This window comes from Sardina pilchardus, chromosome 13 (assembly GCF_963854185.1).
Source record: "Sardina pilchardus chromosome 13, fSarPil1.1, whole genome shotgun sequence".
NCBI lineage: Eukaryota > Metazoa > Chordata > Actinopteri > Clupeiformes > Clupeidae > Sardina > Sardina pilchardus.
The window spans coordinates 201,649-212,758 of record NC_085006.1 but is presented as its reverse complement, the minus strand read 5'-3'; the positions used below and the strand labels follow the sequence as shown (position 1 = coordinate 212,758).

The 11,110-nt window shown below is 52.4% G+C and overlaps 1 protein-coding gene across 1 annotated transcript; it reads right to left on the bottom strand.

Moving 5' to 3' along the window:
- Positions 1 to 426: 426 nt before the first annotated feature.
- On the bottom strand, positions 427 to 5,429 carry LOC134099988 (uncharacterized). Its single transcript, XM_062553035.1, has 6 exons — positions 5,318 to 5,429; positions 3,628 to 4,358; positions 2,603 to 3,524; positions 2,344 to 2,516; positions 1,432 to 2,253; positions 427 to 1,339 (listed from the first exon to the last, which is right to left on the bottom strand). The coding sequence occupies exons 1-6, from the start codon at positions 5,427 to 5,429 to the stop codon at positions 776 to 778; spliced, it is 3,324 nt and encodes a 1,107-aa protein (XP_062409019.1). The 3' UTR covers positions 427 to 775.
- Between the last annotated feature and the right edge of the window lie 5,681 nt (positions 5,430 to 11,110).

The following is an 11,110-nucleotide window of genomic DNA, read 5'->3' as shown; positions in this document are numbered from 1 at the left end:
AGCCAGGGAGAGAGACTCCAAGGCTGGCCTCCCCTGGGCAGGCACTTAGTGTATGGGGTGGAACTTTGGGATATATTTTGCACTAGGTCTGACTTAGTCTCTGGAGGGCTCCAGCCCCCCAGCACTCCTGCACTCCAGCCTGTGGTTCTTGGTCCCTGGAGGGCTCCAGCCCTCCAGCACTCCAGCACTCCAGCACTCCAGCACTCCAGCAAGGCAGGGAGAAACTCCAAGGTTTGTATTTCCTGGGTAGGGTGTTTGTTTATGGAGAGAAATTTTGGTATGTATTTTGCACTTTGTTTTTACTTTAGTCTCTGGACTCTCCCTTCCAACCCCTCCCCTCCCCTCCCCTCCCCTCCCACCCTCAGGACCCAGACATTAAGAGGCAAAGACAGAAAAATACTTTTGACCTTTTATTTTTGGGTCAATAAATAGAAAAGTACAAAAATACAATAAATATCAAACATGTCAATAAAGTGCTGGTGAAGTGCAAAACAGAACAAGGGGAGAGAGTGAGGATGGTGTGGGGGAATAACATGATGAGATGGAACTAGGGAGTGGGGATAGTCTCTGGGCTGAACTGGGGGGCTGAACTGGGGGAAGTTTAAACTAGGGAGTGTACAGTCTCTGGAACAGACCTTGGAACAGGCCTTGGAACAGGCCTTTTTGTCTCAGGGCCCTCGGCCGCTAGATCCTCCTTGGTTGGTCCAAGTCCTCCCCTGTTTGTCCTCCGTCCCCCCCAGTAGGTCCTCCGAGCCCAAGTCTCCGATGGTGGTTGTTAGTGTTGGTGCCTTTTTGGGTACTGCTTTCGCTGCTCTGCTGGGTCCGCCGGTGGCGCTGGGTCGGCTGGGTCCACCGGGTCTGCTGGGGGCTCTGCTGGGCCTGCTGTCATCTCCGGCTGCTCTGCTGGGGCTGCTGTCTCCTCCGCCGGGGGAACTGGGTCGGCTGGGTCGGCCAGGTCTGCTGGGCCTGCTGTCATCTCCGGCTGCTCTGCTGGGACTGGGTCGGCTGGGTCGGCTGGGTCGGCTTGGACGGCTGGGTCGGCTGGGTCGGCTGGGTCGGCTGGGTCGGCTGGGTCGGCTGGGTCGGCTGAGTCGGCTGGGGCGGCTGGGGCGGCTGGGGTCTCTTTGGGCGGCGCGGGGTCCGGCTGGGATACCTGGTGAGGGACCTGGTGGGGCTTCCGCTGGCGAAGGCAGCGCAAGGCGAGGCTCTTGGACTTCTCCGGGGTCCAGATCTGGCACTGGGTAGGTCGGGTCATCCTGGGGGACTTGCTGGGACTCCCCCTCTGTTTCATCTGCACCGGAGTCAGCTCCAGCTTGAGTTGTTTCACCTTTACTGGAGTCTGCGGGAAGAGTAAAAAACAAACAGTTAGTCAATTTGACAGGCTGAGCAGCCAGAGACAATGAGGGTGAGATGTGTTGGTGCTGGGCTTACCTTTTCCTGCTCCAGGAGGAGCGTCTCCTCGTCTGAGGTGGTGTCGGGGGTTGGAGGCCTTTGTTGTTCCTGGGCCCTCTCCTTCCTCTCTTTTCTCCTCTCCAGCTTGAGGAGGTGTGCCCGGAATTCCTCCATCTCCTCCTCCAGCTCCGAACCTTCGGATTCCTGGTAAGGAATAGGCTCGTCTTCGCTCTCGCTTGTGGTGCTGCTGCCTTCGCCAGCGGTGGTCCGCCGTCTTTTGGCCCTCGGGTCTTTGCTCTTACTTTTCCTCTTGCGGGGGCTTGAGGGACCTTCGGTGCCTTCGGTGCCTTCGGTGCCTTCGGTGCCTTCGGTGCCTTCGGTGCCCTGGCTGGCTGCGGGCTCCCGCCTCTGGTGCGACATCCGCATCGCCGTCATCTTCCGGATGGCCTCATCGGACGTGGTGTCTTCGAATCTCTCCCGCATTTGACGGGACTGGTACGCGTCGAGGGAGAGGCAGTAGAATTTGTCTGCGGTCTGTGGGTTGTGACACATGAATTCACACATTTTGTTACGTATACTCTCCCCGTGTACCCTCTTCGCATAGTCAGCCACGGCGTTCCGTATGTCCATGAATACTGGACGCCCCGGGAGTCCCATCTCGACCCAGGCGAGCCTGAGGTAAGTGTTGAGGTCTTTCGCCGGACCCCGGCCGCCCGTAAAGAAAACTCTTCTGTTCTCTGCTCGCGGAGGGGGAACAGCCGCCTCCCGCAGCGCGACCCAGTCCGTCAGCCACCGGAACTCGTCTGGCCACAGGAACAGCTGAGCGGCCCCGAAGGACCGGTTGGTTTTGTGATCGGTGACCTGAGGAGAGGGGAGAAAGAGAGGAGAACCGTGAGTGGGATGCAGGCGGCGAGCGGACGGAAATGGAAGGAGATGGAGGCGCGCGCTCACGTTCACTATATAACCCTCCTCCTGGGTCCCCTTCTTCCGGGCAGCCTCAACCTGCTCCAGGGTCATATTCGCCATCACCCCCGGTCGGTGGCCGTAAAGCGCCATTATCCAGGCGGTGAAGTAGGCGTAAAACCGCTTTCTGTTGGTGGAGCAGTTGTCTGCTGCCAGGGCGACTGAAAACAGAAAAAAGAGCAGAGGTTAATACAAGGAACGCGCTAGTGGGAGTACCAGCAACAGTCAATGGAAGTTATGTACTTACTCAGCAGCTTCGGGATTTGCTTGGCCGCCTTTGTCCTGCAGATATTCAGGTTCTCCGGAGAGACGATCCGCGATAGCTTCTTGTCCTTGACTGCGATCTGATGACAAACGACCTCCCTTCGCAGGTCGTGCAGGGCCTTCTGGACGACTCTTGATACTGACACAATCTGGACCTTCGACAGGCGGCAGTGCTTCGGCGGGGTGCTCGCAAAATAAACCAAGAATTGACTCACATTCCTCAGGTAGAAGTTCGCCGTGGTAACGGCCTTGTTCCCTTCTTTGAGCTGTTCCACCCAGCGGCGGATTGCAGGGGGGTTGTCCAGGAATAGCCAGGTCCAAAGGTCCTTCTTCTTCAGGGTGAGGAAGTAGAGAAAACTCCTCACCCGCGACACCTTCGACAGGGCCATCTCTGCACTGCGTCCGGTGGTGCAGGTCCCCGCCTGAAATTCCTGGTACGCCTTGAGGAACGCCTCGATGCTTTCCGGAAACTTGATCTTCCTCAGGACCGACGCCCTGCCCTTTCCCACCAGCAGGCCGTCGTACTCTCCGGAGGACTTGGGCTCGGAGGACCTGGGCTCGGAGGACTTCGGCTTGGAGGACTTGGGCTTGGAGGACTTGGGCTCGGAGGACCTGGGCTCGGAGGACTTCGGCTTGGAGGACTTGGGCTCGGAGGACTTGGGCTCGGAGGACCTGGGCTCGGAGGACTTGGAGGACTTGGGCTCGGGCTCGGAGGACCTGGGCTCGGAGGACCTGGGTCTGCTGGCGGCCGCCGGTGCCTTCTCAGGCGACGGGAAGGGCAGGGGCTCCGGAGAGGGCTCGCGCCCCGTGGACCCGCTGTGGCTAGGCCCCGCGGTGGGCTCAGAGTCGGAGGAGTCGGAGGAGTCGTCGATCACCTCTCCCGGCCGACGGGGCGCCTCTCCTGGCTGATTAGACAGAGAGAAAAAAAGGTTAGACATGAAAACTTATGCAGGGATTCTAAATGACAGATTCTAAAATACAGATCATGTACAGAGATTGAACCATTACCACGGCTTTAGCCAGCTTCCTGGCCAGGCGTTGGCTCCTCTTGCGGGAGGTCGCCAGAGCTTGGGTGAGGCTGGCGACCTCCTCCCTGAGGGCCTTCGCCTCTTGTTGGAGGGCTTTGTGCTGTTCCTTCACCCGTCGGCAGCTCGGGCAATCCCCTTCCTCACCGTTGGCCTCCTCTTGTTCCTCAATTAGGACTTCGTCGCCCTCTTCCACGTCTATATCAATGGTGGACACCATTGGGACTTTTGGGTTGGAGGCCCTCAGCTCCCTCAGTTGGGTTTTGCCCTTCGCCATCTTGGCCTCCTTAATGTACCTGGCCTTCTCCCCATCGTTCAGCTCCCGGTGGCCGTCTGCCAGGTGCTTGTCTAAACGGGCACCCTTGTAAGTGCACCCGGGGACCGTGCAGGGCTCGGTCCTAATTTTAATGCGCCCGTTACCCATTTTGTTTAAGATATCCTTTTCTTGGGCGTTTTTGACTTTGTGCCCCCGCTCCAGGTGCTGGTTCAGGGCTGAATACAGCTTCCTGCACAGGGGGCAAAAGACCGCTCCCTGTGTCTGCGTCATCTCCCGGGTCTTCTGGGTCTCCCGGGTCTTCTGGGTCTTCGGGGTCTTCTGGGTCTTCGGGGTCTTCTGGGTCTCCCGGGTCTTCTGGGTCTCCCGGGTCTTCTGGGTCTTCTGGGTCTTCTGGGTCTTCTGGGTCTTCTGGGTCTTCTGGGTCTTCTGGGTCAGTTCTGGATCAATTCAGTCGAACCTGTAAAACAAAAGAGGAGAGAGATGGTTAATACATGTTCTAAGTTATCCCCAGTGAGAGAGAGCAAGAATAGTGGACGTAGGCAGTTTTAAGGAGAGAGCCCTCAGAGAGCCCTCAGACGCACTGGAAGCCTTGTCTGAGTCTCAATGCTTTGGAATTTGACTGGATGAATAAATGGGGTGAGGGGTGCCTCCGTAGGCAAATCTCATACTCCTGACGACAGGAGAGAGCCCTCAGAGGAGTGAAGGTAGCCTCCGCAGGCAAATCTCATGCTCCTGACGACAGGAGAGAGCCTTCATAGAGCCCTCAGAGGCTCCTGCTTTTCTTTGACATTGCTTAGAAATTAGCCGTTCTTTTTCTAAGTCCACTATTCTTGTGTCTCCTCATTAACGTGCCGGCACCCCACCAGGGGGGGGGGGGTTAAGTACCCTCCAGGCCAAGGGGACCTCGCTCGCAAGTGTCCGAAACCGTCGGACGCTTTTCTCGGCGCTCCCCTGTCTTCGTTTCTGGAGCTCGCCACTTGCCCAGGCTATATAATTAAATAAATGGGGACTTAGGCTCAGGAGCGAAAAAATGTGCTTTCTCCTATGATGAACCTTTGGACTTAGGCTCAGGAGCGAAAATTTTTCTTTCTCCTATGATGAACCTTTGGACTTAGGCTCAGAAGCGAAAATTTTTCTTTTTATACTTAGAAAAAATGCCATTGCCTATGATGAACCTATGAAAAAAAAGCATTTTTTTGCCTAAGTCTTTTTGGACTCTGTCATATTTTCCACTTGAAAATCAAGTGAAAAATATGACAGAGTCCAAAAAGACTTAGGCAAAAAAATGCAAATAAAATAAAAATCAAATCAAGGGTTGAATGCAGTAGGTCTGCTCCAACAGAGGAGCCCTCTACCTGGGCTTCTGGCCTGTATGAGGCCCCGGGGGTTAACTCACGGCCCTCGGCAGGCCTCCAGAGGCCTCCCCAGCCTTTTGCAGACTTGGGGAATTTTCGAATATCAAACCCATAGAATCGAAGTTTCCCCTGGACAAGGATTTGCAGACCCATGGCCCAGCCCCAGCGGTGAAAAAAAAAAAAGGAAGTTTGACCCGAAGTTTCCCCAGGGAAACTTCGAATATCAAACTCAGCTCACTGGGCCAAACTTCCATGAGGAGGGAAACTTTGAATATCAACCCATTATAACCGGAACTTTCGAATTGGGGAATTTTCGAATATCAAACCCATAGAATCGAAGTTTCCCCTGGACAAGGATTTGCAGACCCATGGCCCAGCCCCAGCGGTGGAAAAAAAAAGGAAGTTTGACCCGAAGTTTCCCCAGGGAAACTTCGAATATCAAACTCAGCTCACTGGGCCAAACTTCCATGAGGAGGGAAACTTTGAATATCAACCCATTATAACCGGAACTTTCGAATTGGGGAATTTTCGAATATCAAACCCATAGAATCGAAGTTTCCCCTGGACAAGGATTTGCAGACCCATGGCCCACCCCCAGCGGTGAGAAAAAAAAAAAAAGGAAGTTTGACCCGAAGTTTCCCCGGGGGAAACTTCGAATATCAAACTCAGCTCATTGGGCCAAACTTCCATGAGGAGGGAAACTTTGAATATCAACCCATTATAACCGGAACTTTCGAATATCAACCCATTGAAAGGGTGCTTGGCTGCTTGGGCCCCGAAACGCCGGAGATAACTTTTCTCATCCTTGAGCTGGTTACAAGGAGTTCGCCCGTCTCGAAGTGCAGAATATGTCCGTAAGTTCCTCGGATCTGACTTTGGGCTCGGAGCGCCCTCCCAAGGATATAGCACCTCTGTGCCTGATATCCGAGATTGCAAGATGTGTCTCAAGTTTCCACCTCAAAAATGCACTTAGTGTCCTTAGATTCCCGAAAACCTGTCCGAAGTTTCCCCCATTGCACTTGGGGTGACTTTCGCTCACTTTCAAATATATCACCATGTAAAAGTTGGGAATTTTCGGACGTCTTCCCTTACCCAGGACAACTCCATACTGCAGATGGGGCTGGTTTACTCAGTTTAACCCAGGACAACTCCATACTGCAGATGGGCATGGGTTTACCCAGTTTAACCCAGGACAGTTGGGGCTGATTTAACCCAGGTTTAACCCAGGACAACTCTGGGTCCTGGGACAACTCTGTGCTGCAGATGGGGCTGGGTTTACCCAGCCCCATCTGCAGTGCAGAGTTGTCCTGGGTCCCAGGACAGTTGGGGCTGGTTTACCCAGTTTAACCCAGGACAACTCCATACTGCAGATAGGGCTGGTTTACCCAGTTTAACCCAGGACAACTCTGGGTTCAACCCAGGTTTAACCCAAGACAGCTCTATAATGCAGATGGGGCTGGGTTTACCCAGTTTAACCCAGGACAGTTGGGGCTGGTTTAATCAGTTTAACCCAGGACAACTCTGATTTTAACCCAGGACAACTCTGGGTTTAACCCAGGACAACTCTGTACTGCAGATAGGGCTGGTTTACCCAGTTTAACCCAGGACAACTCCGTATTGATTTACCCAGTTTAACCCAGGACAAATCTGTACTGCAGATAGGGCTGGTTTACCCAGTTTAACCCAGGACAACTCCACACTGCAGATGGGGCTGGTTTGCCCAGTTTAACCCAGGACAACTCCATACTGCAGATGGGCATGGGTTTACCCAGTTTAACCCAGGACATCTGGGGCTGGTTTAATCAGTTTAACCCAGGACAACTCTGATTTTAACCCAGGACAACTCTGGGTTTAACCGAGGTTTAACCCAGGACAACTCTGTACTGCAGATAGGGCTGGTTTACCCAGTTTAACCCAGGACAACTCCTTATTGATTTACCCAGTTTAACCCAGGACAACTCTGTACTGCAGATAGGGCTGGTTTACCCAGTTTAACCCAGGACAACTCCATACTGCAGATGGGGCTGGTTTGCCCAGTTTAACCCAGGACAACTCCATACTGCAGATGGGGATGGGTTTACCCAGTTTAACCCAGGACAACTGGGGCTGGTTTAATCAGTTTAACCCAGGACAACTCTGATTTTAACCCAGGTTTAACCCAGGACAACTCTGGGTTTAACCGAGGTTTAACCCAGGACAACCAGTTGGGGCTGGTTTAATAAGTTTAACCCAGGACAACTCTGATTTTAACCCAGGACAACTCTGGGTTTAACCCAGGACAACTCTGTACTGCAGATAGGGCTGGTTTACCCAGTTTAACCCAGGACAACTCCTTATTGATTTACCCAGTTTAACCCAGGACAACTCCTTATTGATTTACCCAGTTTAACCCAGGACAACTCTGTACTGCAGATAGGGCTGGTTTACCCAGTTTAACCCAGGACAACTCCATACTGCAGATGGGGCTGGTTTGCCCAGTTTAACCCAGGACAACTCCATACTGCAGATGGGGCTGGTTTACTCAGTTTAACCCAGGACAACTCTGGTTTTAACCCAGGTTTAACCGAGGACAACTCTGGGTTTAACCCAGGTTTAACCCAGGACAACTCTGTACTGCAGATAGGGCTGGTTTACCCAGTTCTACCCAGGACAACTCCGTATTGATTTACCCTGTTTAACCCAGGACAGTTGGGGCTGATTTAACCCAGGACAACTCTGTGCTGCAGAACGGGCTGGGTTTACCCAGTTTAATCCAGGACAACTCTACACTGCAGATTGGGCTGGGTTTACCTAGTTTAACCCAGGACAGTTGGGGCTGGTTTACCCAGTTTAACCCAGGACAACTCCATACTGCAGATAGGGCTGGTTTACCCAGTTTAACCCAGGACAACTCTGGGTTTAACCCAGGTTTAACCCAATACAGCTCTATAATGCAGATGGGGCCGGGTTTACCCAGTTTAACCCAGGACAGTTGGGGCTGGTTTAATCAGCTTAACCCAGGACAACTCTGATTTTAACCCAGGACATCTCTGGGTTTAACCCAGGTTTAACCCAGGACAACTCTGTACTGCAGATAGGGCTGGTTTACCCAGTTTAACCCAGGACAACTCCGTATTGATTTACCCAGTTTAACCCAGGACAACTCTGTACTGCAGATAGGGCTGGTTTACCCAGTTTAACCCAGGACAACTCCATACTGCAGATAGGACTGGTTTGCCCAGTTTAACCCAGGACAACTCCATACTGCAGATGGGGCTGGTTTACCCAGTTTAACCCAGGACAACTCCATACTGCAGATGGGGCTGGTTTACTCAGTTTAACCCAGGACAACTCCATACTGCAGATGGGCATGGGTTTACCCAGTTTAACCCAGGACAGTTGGGGCTGATTTAACCCAGGTTTAACCCAGGACAACTCTGGGTCCTGGGACAACTCTGTGCTGCAGATGGGGCTGGGTTTACCCAGCCCCATCTGCAGTGCAGAGTTGTCCTGGGTCCCAGGACAGTTGGGGCTGGTTTACCCAGTTTAACCCAGGACAACTCCATACTGCAGATAGGGCTGGTTTACCCAGTTTAACCCAGGACAACTCTGGGTTCAACCCAGGTTTAACCCAAGACAGCTCTATAATGCAGATGGGGCTGGGTTTACCCAGTTTAACCCAGGACAGTTGGGGCTGGTTTAATCAGTTTAACCCAGGACAACTCTGATTTTAACCCAGGACAACTCTGGGTTTAACCCAGGACAACTCTGTACTGCAGATAGGGCTGGTTTACCCAGTTTAACCCAGGACAACTCCGTATTGATTTACCCAGTTTAACCCAGGACAAATCTGTACTGCAGATAGGGCTGGTTTACCCAGTTTAACCCAGGACAACTCCACACTGCAGATGGGGCTGGTTTGCCCAGTTTAACCCAGGACAACTCCATACTGCAGATGGGCATGGGTTTACCCAGTTTAACCCAGGACATCTGGGGCTGGTTTAATCAGTTTAACCCAGGACAACTCTGATTTTAACCCAGGACAACTCTGGGTTTAACCGAGGTTTAACCCAGGACAACTCTGTACTGCAGATAGGGCTGGTTTACCCAGTTTAACCCAGGACAACTCCTTATTGATTTACCCAGTTTAACCCAGGACAACTCTGTACTGCAGATAGGGCTGGTTTACCCAGTTTAACCCAGGACAACTCCATACTGCAGATGGGGCTGGTTTGCCCATTTTAACCCAGGACAACTCCATACTGCAGATGGGGATGGGTTTACCCAGTTTAACCCAGGACATCTGGGGCTGGTTTAATCAGTTTAACCCAGGACAACTCTGATTTTAACCCAGGTTTAACCCAGGACAACTCTGGGTTTAACCGAGGTTTAACCCAGGACAACCAGTTGGGGCTGGTTTAATCAGTTTAACCCAGGACAACTCTGATTTTAACCCAGGACAACTCTGGGTTTAACCCAGGACAACTCTGTACTGCAGATAGGGCTGGTTTACCCAGTTTAACCCAGGACAACTCCTTATTGATTTACCCAGTTTAACCCAGGACAACTCCTTATTGATTTACCCAGTTTAACCCAGGACAACTCTGTACTGCAGATAGGGCTGGTTTACCCAGTTTAACCCAGGACAACTCCATACTGCAGATGGGGCTGGTTTGCCCAGTTTAACCCAGGACAACTCCATACTGCAGATGGGGCTGGTTTACTCAGTTTAACCCAGGACAACTCTGGTTTTAACCCAGGTTTAACCGAGGACAACTCTGGGTTTAACCCAGGTTTAACCCAGGACAACTCTGTACTGCAGATAGGGCTGGTTTACCCAGTTCTACCCAGGACAACTCCGTATTGATTTACCCTGTTTAACCCAGGACAGTTGGGGCTGATTTAACCCAGGACAACTCTGTGCTGCAGAACGGGCTGGGTTTACCCAGTTTAATCCAGGACAACTCTACACTGCAGATTGGGCTGGGTTTACCTAGTTTAACCCAGGACAGTTGGGGCTGGTTTACCCAGTTTAACCCAGGACAACTCCATACTGCAGATAGGGCTGGTTTACCCAGTTTAACCCAGGACAACTCTGGGTTTAACCCAGGTTTAACCCAATACAGCTCTATAATGCAGATGGGGCCGGGTTTACCCAGTTTAACCCAGGACAGTTGGGGCTGGTTTAATCAGCTTAACCCAGGACAACTCTGATTTTAACCCAGGACATCTCTGGGTTTAACCCAGGTTTAACCCAGGACAACTCTGTACTGCAGATAGGGCTGGTTTACCCAGTTTAACCCAGGACAACTCCGTATTGATTTACCCAGTTTAACCCAGGACAACTCTGTACTGCAGATAGGGCTGGTTTACCCAGTTTAACCCAGGACAACTCCATACTGCAGATAGGACTGGTTTGCCCAGTTTAACCCAGGACAACTCCATACTGCAGATGGGGCTGGTTTACCCAGTTTAACCCAGGACAACTCCATACTGCAGATGGGGCTGGTTTACTCAGTTTAACCCAGGACAACTCCATACTGCAGATGGGCATGGGTTTACCCAGTTTAACCCAGGACAGTTGGGGCTGATTTAACCCAGGTTTAACCCAGGACAACTCTGGGTCCTGGGACAACTCTGTGCTGCAGATGGGGCTGGGTTTACCCAGCCCCATCTGCAGTGCAGAGTTGTCCTGGGTCCCAGGACAGTTGGGGCTGGTTTACCCAGTTTAACCCAGGACAACTCCATACTGCAGATAGGGCTGGTTTACCCAGTTTAACCCAGGACAACTCTGGGTTCAACCCAGGTTTAACCCAAGACAGCTCTATAATGCAGATGGGGCTGGGTTTACCCAG

Excerpts from the sequence above, each read along its gene's own strand:
- LOC134099988 (XM_062553035.1), bottom strand. The coding sequence starts at position 5,429 with ATGGGTCTGCAAATCCTTGTCCAGGGGAAACTTCGATTCTATGGGTTT. Across the intron at positions 2,517-2,602 it reads GCAAATCCCGAAGCTGCTGA|TCGCCCTGGCAGCAGACAAC; the intron begins GTAAGTACATAA and ends TTCTGTTTTCAG. Across the intron at positions 1,340-1,431 it reads TCCTCCTGGAGCAGGAAAAG|ACTCCAGTAAAGGTGAAACA; the intron begins GTAAGCCCAGCA and ends CTCTTCCCGCAG.